The sequence below is a fragment of the Harpia harpyja genome, chromosome 21, assembly GCF_026419915.1.
Source record: "Harpia harpyja isolate bHarHar1 chromosome 21, bHarHar1 primary haplotype, whole genome shotgun sequence".
Taxonomy (NCBI): domain Eukaryota; kingdom Metazoa; phylum Chordata; class Aves; order Accipitriformes; family Accipitridae; genus Harpia; species Harpia harpyja.
The window spans coordinates 10,928,744-10,953,176 of NC_068960.1; the positions used below are offsets into that span (position 1 = coordinate 10,928,744).

The window sequence follows — 24,433 nt, forward strand, 5'->3', positions numbered from 1 at the left end:
TTTTTACCACAAGATTATATAGCATTTAATTAAATCCTTGCTCCACATGGGTTGTATCCTATGATCTATCTTTAACCAGAGGATTCAAGCAACACTGCTAGGAGGTGTAACTGCCATTTTCCCAGGAACCTCACTCTTATGTTTCTCAGAAAGCCTTGGGTATCCTGGGATTAGATACTTGTGTCTACAGTGGAAACTTGGCTTAAATTCATCTGAGTCAACTCCAGCTCCTTATGCTGAAGGGCAGATTTCATTAGGTCACCTAATTTGTCACAACCTCTCTCTAAGAAATAGTTGCAAGGTTTTAATTTCTTCTTTTAAACTCTGACGTCATCAGGCCCATCATCTTAAACAAAAGTTTTGGTGTCAGCACTCTTTCTGCATGCAAACCTGGGGCTCAGCTTTGGGAACAGAAGACACAGCAACACCTCCATGAAGTACTACACAACAAGCAGCAAGTCCAAGAATCCACACAGACCTTTCTCACCCCAGTTACATGGTCTTTGGAAGTTATTTTCTCCTGAAGCCCATGGATTTTTCTGGAACAGAAAGAGAGTGCAGAAGTGGAAAAGGAGACCTTACCCTCCCAGTCTTCGCTGTGTCAGCCTCTGTCAGTTTCCAGGAATTCTTTTCAGCAAGCGGCTTCTGCAGCTCTGCTGTGCTGCTCTGGTGCTGTGACTTCCCGGTGTCTCTGCTGTATGTTGAAGAGTTACTGAGTTGCCTGTTTGAAGACATTTATTTTTCAGTCTTAGCATGATATAGGCCAGGTGTTTACTTCATAAATAGACTTCAACAGTCCACAGCTCCAAGTCAGTGGCTTACATGACTCTGGTGATAATCAATCTCCTAGCCAGTCATCATCAGGCCGATGGTTACTATTGCTTCCCTGCTCCCCTCACAGCACACTCCTAGTCCTCCCTGATGGCATTCAGTTCTCAAGTGTCCATCTTCAGATACGAGTAACAGGCTAGCCAGTCAAAGAAGCCTTGGTTGAGCAATCAAACTCTTGAACGAAAAACGCTTGGTGATCATCAACACCAGCCTTTACAAACCCTATCATCATATCCAGTGCAGATGAAGTGCAAAAAGGGTACCCACACTGGCATCAAAATGGGCAATTGTACTCCCAGGCACTCATTAGCTTCCAGAAATACAGCATCTCTAGAGCACCACAAGAATAAGGCATAGACTATGAGATTGATTTTGGGAAGGTATCATCAGAGTGATTGCCTTTGGCCTCTCTCAAGCATAATAGCAGCTGTACTACGTCAGAGTACGGGTCCACTTAGCACTTCATCCCATCTGACAGCAGTTATATGCAGAAGCTTTGGGAACGCGTATGAAAGCTGCACTAGCCAATACGATACTCTCCCTTTCATGCAAGCCGAACCCATGGTATCTTACTACAACACAACCATTTCTTCACACGGAAAGAAGAGTAGCGTAAGAGCTCTGTGTGTGCAGGCATACATGCGCAACAGTCTGTACCAGCAACTGGAGCAGGGCTGCAGCCTCAGAGGTTTGTATGCCCAGGTGCAAGCAACTGGGAAGACTGGGATCCAAGGGCAGCTATTGGGCAGACTATCCTTGAACCCAACTAGGGGAGGGATCTACTTTGTACATACGCATATATTATATTCTCACTAGTGGACTGCCATCCTGCTGAGCCAGAGATGGGAACAGAATGAGGCCATTTGGCGCTGTGTTTGTGTGGGTGCTCCAAGTGTCCGTGATCTGTGTGGCTGGCCACGTATACACATGGTGTGTATGTACGCTCTACGTGCGTGTGCCTGCTGGGAATATATCTTCAGCCTCGCTACTGTAGGACCTGGAGCCATGGAGCGGCAGCAACCCCGCCTCTCTCAGGCTGCTGGATACAGCACGATGCATTTTCCTCTAAGAAATACCATAAACACCAAATTACTATTTGTCCACAACTGAGTAACAGGATGGAAAAGGGAAAAAGGATTAAAAAAAAAAAAACAAAAAAAACAAGAAGAAAAAGAAAAAGAGACTACACACCTATGCATCAACTTTCCAGGGACTTCATTCACAAGGACTCCATTTTCTATAGGCTTTCCTTCCTTTCCAGATGGACTATGTGTATCTGGGGGGGGGGGGGGGGGGGTGTGCAAAAAAGTAAACACGGAAATGGTAAGCAAAAAGATACAAAGGTTTCATTTCAATCCTAAATGCCAGGTGCAGTCCTAATCTGCAAACAAAGGCGGGAACACAAGTAGGTATTTACATGTACTAACACATAATTGACCAGGTGAAAAAATCAGTTTAGTTCCACCCCCAACAGGACTAGTTGCCAAGACAATGAACATTTATTTTTCTATTTTCCTACCAAACGTAGGTCAGTAATAATAATGTAATATAATTATGAGGACATACTTCATGTTAAAGCATGCAATACGAAGTCACATTATGACTCACTCTGTGGAAAAAAAAAAACCAAACAATCCAACCACTCCTTTTCAAACCACATCTTTTACACAGTTAACTATAAGTATTTTCATTTTAGCATGCAATGAGAAGACATTCTAGTAAATGATGGAGTGAAGCTGTAAGAACAGAAGGCATGTACTATTAACTTTGAGCCTTCCTGCAAAATTAAGCAGGAAGCAACATGCAAAAGCCTTGTGTTTTTAAGCAACCATAGGAATCAAGATTAATTTAAACACGAGATCTTTCTATGAACATCACTTCTCAAAAAAAAAAAAAAGTCTTGTTATCCCATAACATCCCATTTGTAACAAGATGCGACACACACGAGACAGTTGTCTAAAACACTTCACAAAACCTGTCAGCTTCAAATATTAAGCTTTCTCTGAGCAACTTAATACAGTATAATACAGTGCCATGAGTAAAACTTCTAGGTTCGAGTTATGTCCTCATTTTCCTAATACAGACCAAATGACTGACTCCTAAAAAATTAACTGTCAATTAAACAGAACTCCATTTTCAAGTATGAAAGTTAATTAGGAATTTGTAACAAAAGAATTTTGCATTTTAAAGGGTTTATGCAAACAAAAAAGCCCACCTGCATCTATTCAAAATATATGCAGGAAAATTTATGTAGATCTAGAGTCTGAAGTTTTCATGTTTTTATACTAAAGCAAAACATATGCATAAACCAGTTCATCAATACATTAAGCATGGACTCCTTGAACATAATGCTGTTCCCTCCTGTGTCTGCAAACTGAACATCGGTTCATTACTCTAAAAACCCAAAGCTAAAGTGTTCAGTGTGGTCTAGAAGCAGAAGAAAGCAGAAAATGTGAAAAAGTTAAAAGTTCAATGATTTAGTTCTTATTTTTATTTATACGAATGAAAGCAAACCAATATGGGACTGCTGGTTATTTTAAGCATTTGATGGCATTCCTTTTGAAAGGCTCCCATATGAAAACCGGCAAGCGTTCTAGCATCATATGAGCATCATTGAAGTTCTAAAGCCGACACGAACAAAACAAAACCGCAAATAAACCATCCTGCCCTAACGGCTCTTAAATTTGATTTTGTGTTGTAGGTTACGAAGATTTCCCCCTTATATTGCATTTACCTCCTGAGAACAAAAAATGCTCAACATTGCCATAGTAAATCTGGCATGTGCACCTAGGGTATAAGCTCACTAATGAGGGCTCTGTTGAAAAATGTGTCCAGAAATAATAAAAGGGAATAGCTGCGAAGTACTGAATACACATGAGAACAAAAATGACCTACGATGCCTCTCTGGGTACACTCACTACACTCCTAAGTCCAGGGTACACCTTTAAAGTTTATTTAAAGCTTCCTTATGGAAGTGTTTGAGATAAAGAATTGCTGCTGCTGAGCTATCTACAAGCTGACACACCAACTGTTGTAGCATCACACAAACAAGTACCATGCAAACCAAGCAAATACCTTCTATTGTGCAAACATAATTCTTCTAGAACTGCAGCTACTCATATTACTCCAACACAAGCACTAATACGAAGCCACATGGCAAAGCAGCAGTTACCTGTTTCCAGAGGTTGAATCGCTCCTTCTAATGAAGGATCTGAGTCTAAAAGTATATACAATTAACTTTTTCCAGAACACACTCCACCATTTTCAATCTTTACAAACACAAACACATCCAAGTAACACAACCTAAACCACAAAACCAGAAATGCCCAAGGCAGGATCAAATTTGCTGAAATGGACCTCTTTTTAATCCCAAGCCTCATACACAGTCAAAAAAAATCAGCCTTGAGGAAAAAGAAAAAAAATCCAAACCAGACGGCTACAAGTGAACCATCAAGAAACTTCATTTCAAGATATGCACTAAGAGATCATCAAAAAAAGTGACTCTAAAGTGGCCTCATAGTGACAATGACAGAAAAACTCACTACGTACAGAGAACTACCATATGCATCTTCCCCAGTGGTGGGGATGAGACTTCATTCAAGAATCTTAAGAGAGTCCCTGACTTTAACATTAAAGATGCAAAGCATCATGTTTTCAGAGTGGCAACTTTTGTCCATGTGGCTACGGCTCTCCTCCCACAGCTCTGCTATTCTCCCTTGCTTTAGTCATGTAACTGCAATGAGAGGAGAGCTGTGATAGCACAGGTTTACTTAGTCTCATCTACTGTGTAGCCCCCTGTCATCATCCTGCATAGACAGATTAAGAAATAGTGAGATACTTCACTCTTCCAAGCATCTTGATACCCTAACAGCACTCATCTTGAATCAGTATTTGCTTCTGCCATTTGAGGCAGAGGCTGCAAATAGCTTTTGCTTTAGGAGAGAGAAAGGAAAGAGATTAATTTTGCTAGAAGTAAAATGAATTTAAGAGAAAGCCAGATTATTTCCTGATGAAGACAGGTGTTTCCTGAATTACCATTCCAGATTCCACAACAACATTTGGAAAAGAGCCAACACATCTCAATATTTAACTCTTGCCTCCCAAGGAGTCAGAAAGGAGAGAAACGCCCAACCATCCCTACAGGCATCACACAAGTTATCTTAACTATCCAACACTGCTATTAAGCTTAACTCAGCCTGATGCTGTTAGAAAGAAGCACAGCCACAAAATACAGGTGTGCTAGGCTTTACTGGGAGATAGCGTTAACCATGACGGCACAATGCTTTTTCCTTGCAGATATGAAACCGCAGCCTGTAATGTGGAATTAATTTTTATTATGAAATACACGCTACTACCTAGCATATAATACAAAGCTATTCAGCAAGGAAGCTATCTTCCTTTCAAACTCAGCACTTGAAAAAAAAAAAAAAATCTAAATTTTTTTTCTCATTGCTGCAATTGGGAAGCAATTTATACAGAGGCCAAGCAAGGCCCTGCCAATCTTACGCCTGTATCATACTATCTTTTCCAGAAAGCAGATTTCTGCTTTGTACAGGACAACAGCTTGAATTTGGGGAATTTAAGTCCACAACATTAAAGAAGAAACCCAAGGACATTCAAATTGAATAGCCACAAGTGACAGATCAGCACACTTCCTTTCAAGATATGCAAGATATGCAGATTGTTGAACTAAAACCTACAGTCCAGACCCTTAGCAGTTCTCAGAGTACCTTTACCCCTTTCTTCCTCCAAACTAAAACTGAGTAAGCCTGTCGTGCTGACAATTCTCATATAAAAAAAGAACCAACTTAACTGAGTAGCCATTGAAAGGTCTTTCAGCCTTTTATTTGCCTGCAAAGTCATAGAGCGAAACGCTGGGGAGACTGGAGACCGCCATCTGAAGCACAGCCCACACAATGTAAACCAGATTTCTAATTACTAATTGTGTGGTACATCTCTATCTTCCAGGCACTGCAGTCAAGACCAAAGACTCCCCACAAACACTAAAAATAGCTCCAGACTTTTCAAGGCCAACCAAAGTTTATGCTGAAGCCATTTGGAAAAAACAGCAAAACCCCAACCCCCACATGTTAAAACAAAAAGTAACATCTGCTGCATTAGTTTGCATAGGAGACAAGGGAAAACAGTTGTAAGAAAGGTAATCTTAAAGTAACTATTTGCTATCTCTACAGCAAGTATTGCAGCAACAGCTACAAATCTGGGGGGGGGGGGGGGGGGAGTCGGAAAGACTGGACTCCACCAAAAAAGAAACACTCCCAGGAGTCAAGGGCACATCTATGACTCCAGACCAGTCTGCACAGGCGGACGTAGTACTGGCATGAGCAAATCAGCCACACTAAGTGCCAGCAGTGAATGGAACAACTGCTAAAAGCAAGAAGAATTGCACAGAAGAAACACCGTGAAGCTGAGGATGGGAAAGGCAGCAGTACAGCACACAGACAGCAAGCAGGTAACCCTCAGGAATCCAAATGGGAGAGAAGGGCTGGGAGTCAATGGGGAGCAGACTCGCAGCCAAACCTCAGAGGCTGGGTAGGAGGAGAATTTTTCCTACCCTTGCAGAAGCAGGATGTGTTCTAGCCAGAAAGCACCAATGCACTGTTTTCTATTTTGCTCCAGCTTAAGTGTTTTCAGGCTGCCAACATGTAGCTTCAGATATAAGGGAACCTCCCTTTTAAAGTGGGTATGCAGATCCCCTCCAGCTAGCTCAGGTTGACTCCCATCACAGATTACTGCGTTTATCCAAGAACCTGTGATTTTTAATAATATTTAGTAATTTTTTACACACCTGATAATATTATTGCTGTGAATCAGACAAATAATGCCCCTATTTTTCACTTTTTACCCTTGGCAAAAGATCACTCTACCAAAAGTAAGAAACAAATTTGCTGCAAATAGGCCAAGCCTGTGACACAGCAATCCTCTCCGAATCACCAGGGTCATACTGAAGTTAAAAGTGCCTTTTATTAGACAACTGCAGAGAAGCATGGCAAAAGATAAAGCACTGGCTCACTTTCCAAAAGAAGTTTCAGTATTTAAATGGAAAAGTAAAGTAAATTAGTTTAATGTAAAGGACTTCCAAACCTACCATGCACTTGGAAAGGGGAGGAGACAAAGGCTAAGAGAACAAGGCTATTAAAGGACGCAAATCTTTGTACGAGTCAACTTCTTAACTTCCTAGGGAAGCACAGATAAAGTTAATTTGTCTCCGAAAGTCTCGTACACTGAAGACTGCAACAAGTCTGACTGTGCCCAAAGGAGCTATAGGAGCACCTACAGAAAATACACAGAAGTTAGCCTGATTCTGCTTTCATAAAATGTCTTCCCGCAGTGTTTTTCACAGTGGGAGACCCCACCCATACAGCACTTGCTGTTTACAGACAGTGTCCACCCAAACCAGCGTCACAGTCTGCAGAGTGACAACTGACACACATCAAGAGACTTTTTCAAGAGGAGAGCTAGCCTACAGCAGTGCATCCTAACCTTCAGCCTCAGCTCGACACATCACCCCCAAATCCAACTCCCCATCAAGGACAGCTGGAGAAGATGCCACCTTGCACATCCAGGAAGGAAACCGCTCTTTCACAGCCTCCAAGGGCAGTCTGTGTTGTCAGCCTGGACAGCAGAGCGCAGCTTCAGAGAATACGGCAGACCATCACAGCCCTCACACGAGGAATTTTTAGATGAGCATCAGGAGCAGCCCCTTGCCAAAGACAGCTATTCAACACCTCTTTTAACACTTCGCAGGTCTATCAGTGCAGCTAAAAGTGGCACCATTTCTCTTTTGCCTGTGATGGGCATGTGAGGAGTAGAATAAAAAAATGCCTCTGCTTTCCCTCTAGGGCATGGGTGGGAACCAACGGTTTTCCAAATGGAAGATGAAGGGAAAAAGTGGGTTCAATCCCTCCACTGTTCTGGAGAGCCTGCTCTGGATCACTCAGCAGCCAGCATTTGCTACCAAACAGGCCTCAAGCACATGCTGTCCTGGGTTCAGCTCAGATAGAGTTAATTTTCACAAGAAGCTGGGAGGGGGCACAGCCAGGACAGCTGACCTGAAATAGCCAAGGGGATATTCAATAACATGTGATATTCATGCTCACTATATAACTGGGGGAGCTGGGGAGGGAGAGGGAAAATTGCTGCTTGGGAATGGGCTGACCATGGGGTTCCAGGTGATGAGCAATTGCATTGTGCATCACTTGCTTTATACATTCTTTTATTAGTATTGTTGTTGTTATTACTTCTTCTCTCCTTGTGTTGTCCTATTAAACTGTCCTTATCTCAATCCACAAGGTTTTACCTTTTTCTTCAGATTCTGTCCTCCAACCCACTGGGAGAGGGGAGGAGCAAGCGAGCAGCTGCATGGTGCTTAGCTGCTGGCTGGGCTTAAACCATGACACACAGCAACAACTTAACCCCAGTGAGCACAGTGCAAGCACCCCTCAATACTTTTTGGCATGAGCATATGGAGGAGTGTCAGGAAATCACTACAGGCAAGCTGGTAAAGGAAACAGGCTGGAGACAAAAGACTAAGTTCCCTTATTAACATCCAATACTGCAACCATCAGCAGGTAAAAAAAAAAATATCTAAAGTATATTCCCATATCAGTGTAGCTCTACAGCTGTTTTGTAAAGCAGAAGCGGGAGTCAGGGATGTCAGCTAGAAAAATGACTTGTTTCTTCCTCCTCCTCCTCCTCCCCATCCCCAAAGGAATTATCTGCATAAAGATGACACATCCTAATAAGCACACAGGAAGGGTGTGTAAAGCCCAGCTGGCCTTTACTTGATCTCACAACCATCTGAATTCTGCTCTAAGTGAGAGGAATTTTACTACAGATCTGCTCCACATTTTCCTAAACTTTAAGAAAGAATGTGCGTTTAATCTCACAACCTTCAATCCCCTCAAGAAATAAGCATCTCTACCTATAGGTGTATCAGAAGAAATAGTAATTTCTTTTAACCTTCCTTCCACTACTACTATTTTTCTGTTAACATGACTCCCTTAACATGCCACACACCAGCTTATCCCAAAAGAATTTATTTGTAAGCTTACCGTTGTTCTCCATGCTTTGTTCAGCATTAGCATATGTACGAAGAAACTCTGCAAAAGCCCCGTCTTGCTTCAGCAGCTCCTGGTAGGAGCCCATCTCAGAGATTTCTCCGTCACACATTACCAGAATTGAATCCATTTGAGGCAGATAGTTGATCGCGTGGGTTACCAAAACCCGTGTCTAAATAGCAAAAGAAAAAAGTTTTTCTAACATCTCAAATCAGTTAATACAATGGTTGAACTACTGCTCTTGCTGCTTGAATTGTGTGCAATACAGTAATAACTATGGACAGGCGTGCAGCATTTTTAAGAAAAAAATACTGTCCTTGTCTTCATTTTTTCCATCAAAGAATTCTGAATTACAGAAACCACAGCACATTTCTTTATAAAAACTCAGTGTTTTATAAAAGTCCTCTACAAATCTCAGAAGGATCCTTTCATTTTTCAGATGTTTGAAACAAAAGTCTGAATATGCAACTTGACAAACTTGGAATCATTTGAACTCAGCAAACAAAACCAAATCATTCTCTAGAGACAAGTATCTCATTATGACATACTTTATTTTTCAGGATTCCTTTTGGTCCAATAACTTTTTCAAAAATATGTTTCCCAACATGAGCATCGACAGCTGATAAAGGATCATCAAATAAATAGACATCTGCATTACAGTAAACCGCCCGAGCAAGACTGACTCGCTGTTTCTGTCCTCCAGACAAATTCACACCCTGGGGAAACAAGAAAATATGATCCTTAATTTACAGCTGAAAAGAGATGTCTTGCTACAGTTTGTGAAAGACACAAGTCATAGGTGATTTATGCAAGTTAGAGAAATTCCAGCTTTGTATGAAACAGATCTCCATCACAAATAATTTCACTACCACAACAGCATAAGCAATCACAGTCAATCTCCTCTTGGAATGAGGCACATCTTAAGTTCTCACTGTCAGGGAGGGACTAATAAAAAAAAGTGTTTGCTAGTCTTGTAAAGCAGTTAATTCAGACTGACCTACCTAACTCTGCACAGAGGTTACTTTTCTTCTCAGCTGTGTATTTGCAGTGCTGCCTCCGATTTAATAAACAAACTCTGTTCACGCTCTACAATTTGGCTGATCTGCTGACCAATAAGGAAGATAAAGCTGCACCCTTTACTGAATCTGGGGCTGTCAGCTGGCAGCTATACCCCACCTATAACTAGTCAGCAGGCAAAGCACATATCCCTATACATCCCTGTCTTCTGGAGAACATCAGCTTAGCAGAACACCGAGCAGGTTACATACACATACCTTGCTGGCCACATGGTTAGGGGACACCCAGTCCTGCTCCCATAGCAGGGCACGACAACATCTATGCAAGTTTCTAAATCCCACACCACACATACTTTTGCAACCAAAGGCCAGTTTTGGGGTGGTGGTTGTTTCTGTGGTCTGTTTTTTGGGTTTTGGTGGGGGGTTGGGGGAGGTGTTTGCTTGTTTTAAATGAAGCTGAAGTGTTCAGAAGATTCTTGTCTTCCTGTTTCCATACGTTTTCCTGCTCTGTGACCATGGCAACTTAGAGGCAATTAAAAACTGTCATTGCAAGAAGCTTTTGCGTTTGTAATTGAGGACAGGTTTCGTCCCCTTTGAGCTTAAAGACAAGGAAAACATACTGTTCAAATTTGTCTTTTATTCTAGAGGACTTCTACTCTGAATGTTTTAAATTCAATACAACTTTAAGGTAAAGTAGAATAGAAGTCATATAGCCTTAACTACTAGCAATAACACTGTTATGGCAGAGTGGGTATTTAAATACCTTTTCTCCTATTTCTGTTTTGTCTCCCGTAGGAAGAATCTCTATATCAGGCAGCAGTGCACAAGCCTCAATCACACGCTTGTACCGGCTCTCATTCATCTCCCTTCCAAAGATAATGTTATCTTCCAGAGTTGCATTTTGGACCCAGGCTTGCTGAGGAACGTAGGCTACTGAGCCCTGCAAGAAAAATAAAGTTCCTTATTCAGTACTTTAGACCAAAAGTCTGCACACAAAAGTCAAAGCACAGCAGGGCTTTGTGAGGCAGGCAGTGCTAATCACCTCACAAATTGCCTATGGTCATTTCAAAACTGCACGAAGTAGTTCTTGGGCTACCGCCTCCTCCAAAATGTTACTTTTATAATCCTCTCTACAAGTGACTGTAACAAAGTGTGTTGGTGGAAAATGAAGGACTCCAAACAAAATATGATTCTGTAACAAACCTGGAGGAAACATTTGTTTAGAGAATATGTTTGCACAATTACTGAATGTCAAAAGTCATTAGTTCTTTCATATAGTTATAAATTATGTTCTGCATAAAACAATTTATTATGGAATGCAAGTGTTTAACAAATGCATCCCTGCCAAGAGATTTCTGCAGAAAGTAGGGGAAGTAGTTGTTATATAAAAGTCACTTCAAAGAAGAGACTGAGCTACTGCAAAGTATTTTGATTTGAAGATTAGTTCTGCACAAGAAAAAGAAAAGTTCTCTTTTTGCACAAATAATCAGTGATTCAGATTTCACCTACTTTATTTTTCCAGAACAATTTTGGAGGTGACCAAATGTGCATTCTTTTAAATGCAACATATTTGTTTTGCTCTTAAAATAATTCTCTTTCCCTACATTACAGCAGCAGCAAAATCCAAAACAAGGACTTTTTACTTATTTACTTACTTCCAGGTCATTTTTCCTCTGTGACCTCTGTGCAACTCTGATGTCTAAGAAAGTACAAACTACAACAGCAGCTTTACCCATGTTTGGATATCTGGGTATACCCTCTCTCCTTGTAATTCTCTGATGTTTAAGAAGGTGTGAACCAATACTGCTCTTCCTGGCTGTATTGGTTCCTGTCTGCCAACAAGACTCGCCAGAATACTTGTCTTTGAGACCTCCAACATTCTGTCTATTTGGCTAAATCAGAAACCGACAGATTTAGAAGTTGTTGGACCAAGCCTTAACAGGCAATTATACAGAGTGCAGGCTACGGCATATACACGGCTTGCCAGGAAATCAGGCTAAAAAATGCATTCATTTGCAAGGCTGTCTCTGCCTCTCTTCACACCACTTAGAAATCTAGAATCCCTCTGTCAATACCCACAAATAGCTGAACAATTCTTCAGACACATCACACCTTGACAACCACGTAGCCTTCCTTTTTGTCCATCTCCCCCAGTAATGCAGACAGCAATGAAGACTTTCCACAGCCAACTTGACCAACAACAGCTACCAAGGAGCCTTCAGGAACAGTGAAATTAATGCTGAAATAAAGTGCACATAATTCAGCCTTGCTTGATGGCACATCCCAGTAGTTAAATAGTCTATTGAACAGCCCATATAAAGCCGGCTGCAATGTGAATACCCACTGCAAATGCTGACACAGCACAGAAAATTTAACTGTTTGAAAATGCAAACCTCTCATTCAGAAAGCACCCAGCTCTTCTTGTACTTAGGACATAGCATCTTAATGTGTAATTAGTCAAAAGGGGAAGGAAAAAAAAAAAAATCAAAAATAGCAGCACTGTGACACCACCTGTCCAGTATTTCTCTCAAATGTTCTGTGAACACAAATGTAAATACCAACGGATGCTTCCCAAACAGCATCCTTGTCCCAAAGATTATGCAATTTAAGGCCTAAGAAAGAGCAGCCAAAATTAAGGAAGGGGACAGGGCACAGGGAAGACACAGCTTGTAGCTGCATCACCCCAGTTACTTTGCTAGTCATAGCATGTGCAAGATTCACTGGTTTTCTCCAGCACGGGCATCAAGGATGGCTACAGTTCAGCGAGAATAAGATTTTAAAAAGAAGACTCTGAGGACATCGTGCAAACATGAGGCACTAGGGATAATTACGAGGGGCTAATCTGGCTGCATCCTCTAGATGGAGCTCATCCCAGCTGCAGCACATAGCAAGAGCTTGAAATCTCTGAGGTTTTCTCTCCTCCCATTATATACCTTCCTACTCCCCTTTAAGGTAACAAACTCTTCTGCATATAGATTTTATAATTTAAATACAGATCATTTATGATGCAGCAAGATTTTGGAGCGGAACGAAGGGTACTAGTTCTTACCTGTTCAGTGAAGGAGGATCATTTCTGGACCAGCTAAATGTTGCATTCTTTACAACAATGCATCCTTCAGCTGACAAATAGAAAATTCATTATTTATAAAAGTGCCAGTGCAAGCAGCTAAATTGTATGCTCTGGATCATGCCACAAGAAGTCAAATCTAAACACACACAGGCAGAGGTATAAAGCTACTTTTCCAGCAGAACGACCCACTGCTTACCAAAAGCTTGTGTTCTCCTTTTACTGAATTTATCAAGACAGCAGAGGTTCTGAGGTTACACGTATTCAGTAACCAGGAGGTACATGAATGTCAACTATACAAAGATCCCGACTTACTCAGCTGCATCCTCTTTTATCTGGCAACTCCACTGGAGCACTGCTAAGTCAGTTCAAAAAACTAGCAGTCTCAATCTGACTTGTGCTTCAATGGAAGCATAACCTAAACTGCCAATTCTATGTGTGAAGCCAAGTTACTACAAGAATGATAGGGCAAAATAAATCAAACTACCAAATAAAATAATTTTGACCAAAAATACTGTTCAGTGAAATGTCGCATGGTACTGGCATCTGTAGGTTTTTACAGCAACAACTCAATATACACCACTCCTAATTCAACCAAGTATGCAATTAATGCTTAGCCTATATAAATATTTACATTAGTATGCAAGTACAACCCATTATGGACAAAAAACCCCAAACCCCACACTAAGGATTTGTGAGCAATGTATTCATGCTTATCAGCTGAGAAAGGGGAGGAGATATTCCCAAAAGGAAGATGGAGAGAAAAAACAAACAAAAAAAATACAGCAGATGACTGCTTACCGGAAAGCCAAGTGACTAAAATGATATAGAACCCAACTAACCACATGAGAGGGAGTGATGGGGATTTCACTATCTTTGTAAAAAGGAAGTAAGAAAAATCATTTAGAAATGACTGACATAGTTAAAGTTCAGTTCCGTTTTGCAAGAAAAAGGGCATTAGTTTTTCAGTAAATCTGCCTTCATGCTTACGTATCTCCTTAACAGCTCTATATAACCAGACCGGCAACACTGGATACAGCGGGAGTGACGCTGGGAGCAACAGTCTTTGCACAAAACAGAAAGTAGAGGCATTTGCCAGAACTGGGACTTATCCTTTCTCCTTCAAGGGTGCTGAAGTGTTACATGATTGTTCTTCTCCAAAATGCAGGGGTTTGGCACAGCATTAATCATTCTGTTAACTGCCTACGAATTTCAAATGGCTACACTTAGAACAGTTGAACAAGTAATTTTTAAATTAAATGACCATCTGTGTCTGGATTCAACCATTCTGTAGTTTGAACACAGGAGCTGGGGAGAGGAAAGAGATTACCTGAGAACGTGGTATAAACTTTATATAATTTTCATTTTACAAACTTCCTTCTCTGCTTTCTGGCTAAAATTTAGCAGTGAAATTCACCAAAATGCAGTAAATTTGTTACAGAAAGTAAAAGAAACACTGCAAAGCCACCCAAAACCTGCACACACTGATTTTCAACAGGAAAAGAAGCTCACCCTCTGTGATGGGGCCCCTGATTATGCTGTCTGGATCTAACTCTTCATGAGACAGGAACACCCTAAGGCGCTTCAGGGAGACACTGGCCTGCATGGGAAAGGGATGGAAAACTATCTTATGCTCTGCTCATTATATTTAAGAGCGTACTGTTTTGCCCCACATATACATTACATCATTATTTTACGCACTCCTAATCCCTCCTTAAATCCATTGCATAGTTCCTTGGATAGTCCGATTTGCACTTCCCAAACCACAAGAAACATGGTTGATTTCAGGAACACCCATCCACCATAACCAGGATTGATAATTTTGCTTGCACAGCACTCAACACACAGGAAATGCAAAGCTCCCTTTCTGAGGTGGCTGAATTTCACCAGTGGTCATTCTCTAACCACAGGAATGTTACCTTTCCACCCAGTGGCTACTTTGGCACAGAAACACCTGTTAATGACTGAAGTCTTACTTCCACTATGCTGCTGATAACCATAGGAAGCATGTTCAATGGAAACCTGAGGATGTTGAATAATGCTAGTGAAACAAATGCCTTCTGAGCATCCAAGATGTTGTTCTTGTCTATTGTGACGTACACAGCAAATGTGGACAAGGCAACCTGAAACAAAGTGTAATGGTTACAGTTAGGGTAACAGTTTTTAAAGCCACTAACACAGGAGTCACACAGTCTGACAACTGGAATCAGAGGTCTACAAATCCAAGAAAGGGTAATGTTCTAATAACTTCCTGATAACGCTTTTTGCAAAACAAACATTTGATTTAAATCTGTTGTTGTAAAAAGGTGATGGCTCCTCTTGGAAAGGTGTCAAGTGCTCACTTTCTTCACATAGCAAGGGTGAAACCACAAATATCCCAGGCTATTTGTGGTCATACTGCAGGAGAGGGAAGGAGAGCAATGATCGCTAGTCGTTCTTGTGGCTGTCTTAAGAGTTTCAAGGCACTCCCTATGGTACCAGATAATGGATCAGTAACATACATAGACAGAAGAGCTAGAAACACCCCAATGCTAACCCATTTTATATTTTGTAGAGACTACCACAACCCTAGATTTCCAAATACAGCCTACTTTATCATGGACAGACTGTTTTCCAAGAAACTTGAAATGTTACTGCATTAGAAAGATAAAGCTTTATAATACCTAAACAGTTCACAAAAGAAAAGCTTAAGATCGATGCTGAACAAGAAAACTACATTGAAACATTGTTATCATCAATCATAAGATATAAAAATAATTCAAAAATTCCATATACTTACTTACATTTTTTTAAATGTGTTGATTAAATTGTAGTAAAATTAAAGTAAACTAAATAAAACCAAATATTCCCACTTTCAGATCTATTCCCTTCACAGTGTTTTCTTCCATGGTAACAACACTCATACCTCAGTATATCACAAGATCCAGCAACCCTTTCCCACAGACTGCCACTTAAAACAAGAAATCAAGGTAGGCTAACCGTTGGCATTCCCCCTCCCCACAAGACTTGAAACAATTAGCTCAAATGCCTAAGGAACAGTCTCATCTCAGCACAGCATCCATTGAAGACGTTTAGTATTTCTGTTAAATAGCTGACTGCTGTGAAGACACGTATTGTTCTTCATATGGCAGCTGACTCAGCTGTGCCTGGTACAGTAGCTTGTTTGTACAATCCTTAGTTTGGACAACCTTATCCCAGGGCGAAAGCTCTCCCACGGAGATCAAAAACAAGACAGGGTCTAAAGAATAACCTCACAAGCAGCATGTCTGCACTCTTGTGTTACCAGCAATTAGTCTGGAATACACCCTTATCAGCACACATAGCAGTAGGGGAGATACTGCAAAATGAACGGTTTCCTGACACTGTTATTAAACAATGTTTTAAAGAGCCCTGGCCATGGAAACAGGAGGAGGACTAGAGGAAATAAAGAGTTTTGTATGTCAAAAGTGCTTTCAAGTAGGCACTTGCAATAATTCTTTAATGAGAAGTTCAGAAGAACATACACAAAAGAACAAAAATCTGAGAAACAGCATGTTAAAGAGCGGCCTTGCACTTCAGGCTGTACCGTTTCTGCCCCAGTGGCAAAACCCCTAAGGTGTAGGACCATTGCCACATATTCACAATGTGTGCTGAAACAGCTACCCGTTAGGCGAATTTGTCTTCTCAGACTCCACAGAACAGCATTAAGGAGTCTACCTGCAGAGTTTTATTTAGAAATTTCATTTAATAATGTATTTATATTAAAACTATCTCAGACTTCTTTTAGAAAAGCATTCACTTAAGAATGCAGCTGATGTTTCCTACCCGGGGCACCGCTTCTTCTGCCTTTCATCATGCTGAAGACATAATGTAAACGCTAAAAATGTTTGTGGGGAAGGAATCTGAGACTGGAAAGTACACTGAAACACCTTCAACTGGAACAGCACATATTTTATCCTAATGTAGTCATGGCTCTTATTTGCTTCTGCAGAAAAGAGCAATGGCCCCTTGTTCTAATTGGGTCTGAAGCAATTTTGATGCGATCTCACCCTTCTCTCCCTTTTATTAGCTTATATGTAAGCTAACCACAAACACAGTGGGGATGTTTCACATATCAGGATTTTTTTTTTTTTTTTTAAATAAGAATTTGAAGCAATCCCATGGTACGCAATGGTTTTACCTCTCCACATTGTTCTTAAACAGATGCTGGGAGAACCCAAGACAGAGGTACACCTGGTGCACAATGTCCCATTCGATCAAGGACTCTTAACTAAGGACCTGCTGCTCTCAGAAAGATGCTGAAATAAGGGAAGTTTTACACTGTCAGCCACAGCTACCACCTGGAGGGTACCATGCACATTAGTAACTTCTTCTATATCTGACAAGTTGGTGAGGGGCCTGGAGCACAAGTCTTATGAGGAGCGGCTGAGGGAGCTGGGGCTGTTCAGTCTAGAAAAGAGGAGGCTGAGGGGAGACCTTATCACTCCCTACAACTACCTGAAAGGGGGTTGTAGTGAGGTGGGTGCTGGTCTCTTCTGTCAGGTGTCTGGAGATAGGACAAGAGGAAATGGCCTCAAGTTGAGGCAAGGGAGATTTAGGTTAGATATTAGGAAAAATTTTTTTACTGAGAGGGTTGTCAAACATTGGAATGGGCTGCCCAGGGAAGTGGTTGATTCACATCCCTGGAGGTATTCAAAAAGCGAGTGGACAGGGTACTCCAGGGCATGGTTTAGGGGGCATGGTTAATGGTTGGACTCGATCTTGAAGGTCTTTTCCAACTGAAATGATTCTAGGTTCCTCATGTACACCACCAAAAATAGAGGAGGATGCAGAGGAGGTTTTTATTTTTAAATATTTTGGCCACTACCTTCTAGAATACATCCAACTTGGATGTTACCAAGTTTCAAAGGAAACAGTAGTACCTCTTCATAGAGAAATGGAGACATAAATGTTCAATTTCCCACCACTGTGGAGGGCATTCTAACTCTTCCGCTCATCAAAAAACAAAGCCAAAACAAGTTCTCAAGCATTGCCTTGGAAAGCATGATCTCAAAGGAGAGACTTGTCAATTTGTTTCACTTACCAAAAAAGGAGCACAAACCCAAGTGAAGGTTGCCATTGCAGCAAGGTAAGCAGATTTTTTTAGGACTTTGAGTTCTTTCTGTCTGATCTCTAATACCTTCTCTCTGAAGGCTAATTCCCAAGCATAAAGTTTCAGAACTTTAATCCCATTGAGAATTTCATTCATCAGCTTAATTCTGTTGTCTTTGCTCTTCATTTGAGCCACCTAAAAACAACATTGCAAAAAATAATTAGCAGAGCACAATACTTGGCAGGGCCACAAAGTTCTGAGCTTTGTATTTTGCAATGGCAAAATTTACCTCATTATCATCAAAAGCTTACTAGCTTCCTAAGCAGGAAATCTGAGATGCTATCTGAACAAACAAATATGCAGAATTAACAAAATGTTTTAAACCAATTAAAAGAATGCTTCATGCAACTAAAAATCCAAACCAAGATCAAAACAATTGTGGCACTGGTTTAAGTGGGATTAACCCCGCATCAGGGAGCCCTGGGACTCAGGTTCCTCCTAGGTACAATATGCAGTTAAAAAATAAGCCACTATAATCAAGCTTCAGTGATGCGCAGTTTGCATCTAACCCGAGACCAAACTTGGTTTTGCTCCATTTTCAGCCCTATCAATGGCTTTCTGATGGTGCACTAAAGTGAAAAGTTTTCCATTCAGCCATAAGAAGAAAGTCCATTCTTCAGAAGTTTCCATCTTAATAAAATATTTTAACGAGGGCAGTGCAAAGCTGAAACAATGTTCTGACTCTGCACTAGGCAGTCAGTAGACTGCACCAGTACAGCCATCCCAGACAGCTGTTACCAGTGGCAGTGTGGCTGTGACAGGCTAGATATCCCTACTTCTCCCATGTAGGAACCAAATGTTGTGGTATATTTTGATGAACACTTAGAGCTAAAAGGTTTCATTTACATAAATCAATCCTCTCTGACATTCGGTAAATTCAGTTAATAGTGAAGTCTGTACCAGAAAGCACATGGTGGGGCTGTTGGAAGTAGTTTTTGCAATAGAAAACATGAGAGTTTGAGTCTACATTTACTTAAGTGCACCCTCTGTAACAAACTGATTCCCTCTAAATAAAATCAACTAGGGATTAAAAACAGCCAACAACTAAGACCTCTCCCTCCTCATCTCTCCAGGAAGGAGGAGGAAAACAACAAACCACACACATATACCCCCCAACACTGCAGCCACCATCCTGGAAATGTGAATACTTCCCTCATTAAGGTTCATTAGGCAGACAGTAGTTTACGTTTGCACTTTTGTTCTTAGGCAGGAAGTTAAAAACTAAACTACTTCCAATCCAATCATCAGGCATTTCATGGAGCTGGCTAGCCTGCTTGCTACCTTGGTCTTAACACTACTGCAAAATTTTTAGACCATTATGTACAGATACTCTGTAAGGCTGAAAAATAAGTGAGTTTGTTTATTCTGCATACACAATGTCTCTGACTTTTCTTTCCCTTCCCTTTTATAAGGGAGAGATAGAGGGAAGGAAAAAATTTTAAAAGGACAAACCTCAGGAACAAGTCAAAGAACAAAACGTGTTTCTTAAAAGCACCGTCACATATATAAAGGTTCTAACCTGATAGGTTTTTGTCTTCATTGCCATCACAGCATTTATTGGAACCAGAAGGATCATGACAGCCACACCTGCCAGCACTGAAGGACCTAAATTCTGAAAAGCACTTAATTGTAAACATTTATTCAAATTCATTTTTAAAAATCTTGGGTCAAACTACTGCATATGCTCCAGAAAAACATTCTGAAATAGCTTTTCAACCTCTTCTTCCCTTTTCAAGAACAGCTTGGGGGAAGAAGAGGAAGATCAAGGAGGGGCTTGGGTTGATGTTTATGTGCTTTGATTTTTGAAACAAGCATACATATATAGCCCCTATGTAGAGAGGTATATATAGATATAGATCAATCTCTATCTATCTATCCACACATATGGAGATCTTTTAATGTTTTGTAGTTTTTGTTGGTTTGTCTGTTCTTCTGAAGTAGAGACCCATGCAGGGAGTGACTGACTCCTTGGGGAATTTCATTATCACTGTCAATCAGAAAGGTAATCGGGAAGAGTCAGGCTGGTGACTGTCTGGACTAGAAATAGCAAACATCTCATATGGTGACCCCCAGAGTGCAGAACCAAGATCACTTTTCTTTAAATCAAGTGACAAGTGAGATACTAAAGGTGCTGCAGTCCCCCAAAAGATAACAGCTCCCATCTGCATCCTCCCCACATGCACTCAGATGTGCAAATTAAGAACCTCCTGCCTTCCTTCTTGACAGCAGTGACAAAAGCAGCTCTGAATGGCTTCTAAACAAACAGCATTTTCTCCACACTGCTATAAACCCTCCAGTGGTCTGAACAGCAGCTGTCTGTAGTCATGACCATAGGAAGCAGCACATTGCCCAAGTCAAAACAGGAAACAACATACAATACTCACCTGCCACAGTAAGTACAGGGCTAATATCACCTGGAGAGGTGCAGACCAAATCATGTTTATATAGGTAGCCAAGTCCATGAACCTCTGAGCATCCACAGACATTAAATTCACAATCTCACCCACAGTAGAAGTCTTTCTAGCAGAATTTGTGATAACAAGTGCCTAGGTGCAGATTAAAAATAAAAAACAATTAAGGCAATGTGACAGAAGACTTAATCATTTGCATTTTCTCCACAGAATTCAAATACTTTACAGAGCTTCATCTTCAAAATTACAAGCAATCCTTTTCCTACTTCATATTCTGTTTACCTTACACATCTTACAATATGCAAGTTGTATGGTTTGAAGCAAGCCCCTGGGTTTAAACTAACAGAGAATTAAAACAACGAGCAGTCTTTGGGGTTAGGGTTGGTTGGTTGGTGGTTTTATTGCTTGGGGGTGGGGGGTGGGCAGGTGTTGTTTGCTTGTTTTGTTTTTCAGTGTAAGAAACAGAATCTTCACTTCTTATTACACTTTTTTCTCACACAGAGCAATCAGTCCACAGCTTTCTAAAATGTTCCAGCTTATTCCAAGATGAGGTGGCACTGCTGCTAAGTGCCAAATGAAGCTGTAAATGTAGATGCATCTAAATTTCTGCACAAACTAAGGCAGTTTCACACCCCTAGTCTAAATGAGACAAGGTTTGTTGTTTGGCAGTGGGAAGAAGGAGGTGCCTGAACTTTAACTAGTAAATTAGAAATTTGCTCTATCTTAAAGGCTTTTATCTGTAAATTAGATACTCTCTTAATTATATTAAGAGTTAGGAATCAGCCTACCAGAGTCTCCTAACTACTTTAATTATTCAGACTTAAGCAATGTATTCACAGTCACCAAGAGGTATTGTCGTATATTTAAAGAAACACCTACCTTTCGATAAATTACACCAACAACAGCTGTTTTGAGCCTCATTCCAGTTACAAAGCAAATATGAAAATACTGGTGAAGAATCAGTGTCTGAAGACAGGCACAAACAAACAGCAGCACCGTATAAAAGTAGCCTTGCCAGTTTGGGGCAGCTTTGTTATTTACGAAGTTGATTAGCAATCTGTGGAGAGAAGAATTAGTTTTCTTGATATATGCAAATCAAAATGAAATGTTAGGGTTACAGCCTTAGATTATTCCAAACGTTATCTGGGTCTTGCAAGCACCAAACTTAGATAAAACACTTAAGCAAACTTCTTAGAAACTGGAGATCATTTTATACTAGCACACATCACTCCCTCCTCCTAACAAGGTACTATTATAAGACAAAGTATCACATTCCTTACATGTACAGCATTCTCTTGGTACTACACTAAAAAGTCCCGTATTCCCTCCAGCTAAAATACAACTGCTTAAATTTGGTTTACTTCTTCTCACGTTAAAGCAATACAACTCCTCCTACCCCCTTAGCTCTCCGTTGCTTCACATATTGTGACTTGTAGTCCCACAATCATTACAGGTTAGAATTAAATAAACTCTCCTGCTATTGTTGATTATGTTCCTGCCTGGCCTTCCTTGTGTTTGAAAGTGTCGTGGTTTAACCCCAGCCATCACTAAGCACCACGCAGCCGCTCACTCACTTCCCCTTCACCCAGTGGGATGGTGGAGAGAATCAGAAGGAAAAAGGTAAAACTCATGGGTTGAGATAAGAATAGTTTAATAGAACAGAAAGGAAGAAACTAATAATGATAGTAATAACAATAATAAAATGACAATAATAATAAAAGGATTGGATTATACAAAACAAGTGATGCACAATGCAATTGCTCACTACTCGATGCCGAGTTAGTTCCTGAGCAGCAATCCTCCCAGGCCAACTCCCCCCAGTTTATATACTAGGCATGACATCACATGGTATGGAATACCCCTTTGGCCACTTTGGGTCAGCTGTCCTGGCTATGTCCCCTCCCAACTTCTTGTGCCCCTCCAGCCTTCTTGCTGGCTGGGCATGAGAAGCTGAAAAATCCTTGACTTAGTATAAACACTACTTAGCAACAACTGAAAACATCAGTGTGTTATCAACATTCTTATACTGAATCCAAGACATAACACTACACCAGCTACTAGAAAGATGATGAACTCCATCCCAGCCAAAACCAGGACAGAAAGGAACATAAAAAGTCAAAACATTTAATGCACCATGTTATAATTTGAAAACCAATGGACCAAAGTCATCTGTGTGCATGGTCTCTAACCTGCATGACAACTCTTCGCCGTTGAACCAACTGAAGCCAAAGCAGCTTAGTGAGTGAAATACCAGTGTTTTAAATTCTGTCCACATACTTTTAATACAGTAATAAAGTATACAGATCTTACTTCAGAATTTCTGGGCCTGCAAACATCAAGAGATCATGTGCAGCTTTAAACAGGAAGCTCATGAGAAAATATGGTCCAAAGGTTTTATATAACACCTTGAATAAAGATGCTTCAGAGCTCTTCTGAGATGGTTTTACAATCAAAGCTTCAGCCTCTTCTGTCACATCACCATTTGAGTCGCTTGATTTTTGCTGCTTTTTGGGCAAGTATAACATGTTTAATGGTTGCCTGAAATAAGAGTAGTTACATAATGTAGCCTTTATTCAAGCATAAAGACAACTGGAAAAATGCACAGTATACAAATGAGACGTTTATGAGCTGTTTATTGCCCTTCTTAATAGTTTAACTGGGTTTTACTGTCAATCAAACATCTTTTTAATCATACAACCATAGCTAAATGAACTGGCCATTCAGAAATGGTCATCTTTGTAGGGATTGGTGACATTCCTGTTAAATGTCTCCTATAGGTCTGCCCTGGGGAATGAGGAATAGGGCCATAACCTGTATTAAGCTTAAAAAGCAAAGGACATTATTATTCTAGAAACCAGTATGCTCAACTTTCATCAAAATCAAGGCCTTACTGTACCACTGGAGTTAACACTGCAGTCAGATTTATGCCAAGTCATCCCCAATAGACTGAACACATTCATTTCATACATCTAGCTTATGCCAAACTACATCTGAACCTCTGAGGACAAGCTGAATGTAAAAATACACTGTGTAAGCAAGCAAGCAATTTTCCTTCAATGAAAAGGTACTTCTATTTGCTGCAGTAAAGGATGATGAAAGTAGGATGGAAACTGCAGGCATGCAGTCTTTCTAATTTTAGTCATCTGGCTTAGATGCCTAGGCTCCCTATATAGTCAAAGGAAAGAAATAAGCTTCTCACTTTTACACCCTGAACTGCCCTCCTGAGGCTTCACTAACTATAGAGAGAGCCCAACCTCCTAAATTACATGACTGAAGTTTGACTGTGTGAAAACGTTCCCTCCCCAGGGAAAAACCACACATCAAAAGTAACAATAATCAGCTTTGGATCATGAAAGACTAAGGGAAACTTGATGCAGCTCTTCATAAAGACGACACACAACGCCCTACTTGGTTCCTGTTCTGTATGCACTTAAGGACAAATACAGAGATGCCACTTGGGCCTTACAAAAGCAGGCTTGAAAGGCTGAGTAACTTGAGCTTTTGAACCTCCACATCTTGGAAGAACTGCCAGGCAGGACAACCGAACTTACCTCTTGGTCTTTGCCCACTCTTTTGCCCAGTTTCTAGCCAAACTTGGCACTATCTCCTCCGATTTGTCCTCTTTATTTAATGACCACAAATCCTTGGCTTCCAAAGGTCTCCGATAACCCTGAACCATCAACCTGTATTAGAAAGAATCAGCACTATATATTTAAGAGCACTAGAGATATATGTGTGTGTGTATATATATATATATATATATATATGCACCACAAGACAGTGGTCCTTACATCCAGCCCCAAAACAGAGCCAGCACTTCACAAAAATGCATCCAAGAGTTAGTACATGTAGCAACACAGGTCCAGATGCTAAAACATACACCCTCCTGTCTTTATTGT

General features: G+C 40.7%; 1 protein-coding gene across 11 annotated transcripts in view; it reads right to left on the bottom strand.

The window, feature by feature from the left end:
- Positions 1 to 24,433, bottom strand: part of LOC128134617 (multidrug resistance-associated protein 1) — a 71,893-nt gene that overhangs the window by 25,583 nt on the left and 21,877 nt on the right. For 9 of the 11 annotated variants that reach the window (XR_008232791.1, XM_052772541.1, XM_052772542.1 and 6 more), the window contains 15 exons: positions 24,086 to 24,217; positions 22,845 to 23,072; positions 21,414 to 21,591; positions 20,508 to 20,669; positions 19,643 to 19,735; positions 18,055 to 18,258; positions 14,969 to 15,115; positions 14,505 to 14,592; positions 12,975 to 13,044; positions 12,038 to 12,164; positions 10,689 to 10,865; positions 9,458 to 9,625; positions 8,904 to 9,081; positions 2,023 to 2,107; positions 583 to 721 (listed from right to left, as the gene is read on the bottom strand). Coding sequence is in view for 9 of the 11 variants with exons in the window: in XM_052772541.1 (XP_052628501.1) it covers positions 583 to 721; positions 2,023 to 2,107; positions 8,904 to 9,081; positions 9,458 to 9,625; positions 10,689 to 10,865; positions 12,038 to 12,164; positions 12,975 to 13,044; positions 14,505 to 14,592; positions 14,969 to 15,115; positions 18,055 to 18,258; positions 19,643 to 19,735; positions 20,508 to 20,669; positions 21,414 to 21,591; positions 22,845 to 23,072; positions 24,086 to 24,217 (2,176 nt within the window). In the remaining 2 variants the exon portion in view is untranslated. Of the gene's footprint in view, positions 1 to 582; positions 722 to 822; positions 935 to 2,022; positions 2,108 to 8,903; positions 9,082 to 9,457; positions 9,626 to 10,688; positions 10,866 to 12,037; positions 12,165 to 12,974; positions 13,045 to 14,504; positions 14,593 to 14,968; positions 15,116 to 18,054; positions 18,259 to 19,642; positions 19,736 to 20,507; positions 20,670 to 21,413; positions 21,592 to 22,844; positions 23,073 to 24,085; positions 24,218 to 24,433 lie in introns of those variants that run through there. The other 2 variants (XM_052772548.1, XM_052772547.1) reach the window with 2 other exon arrangements.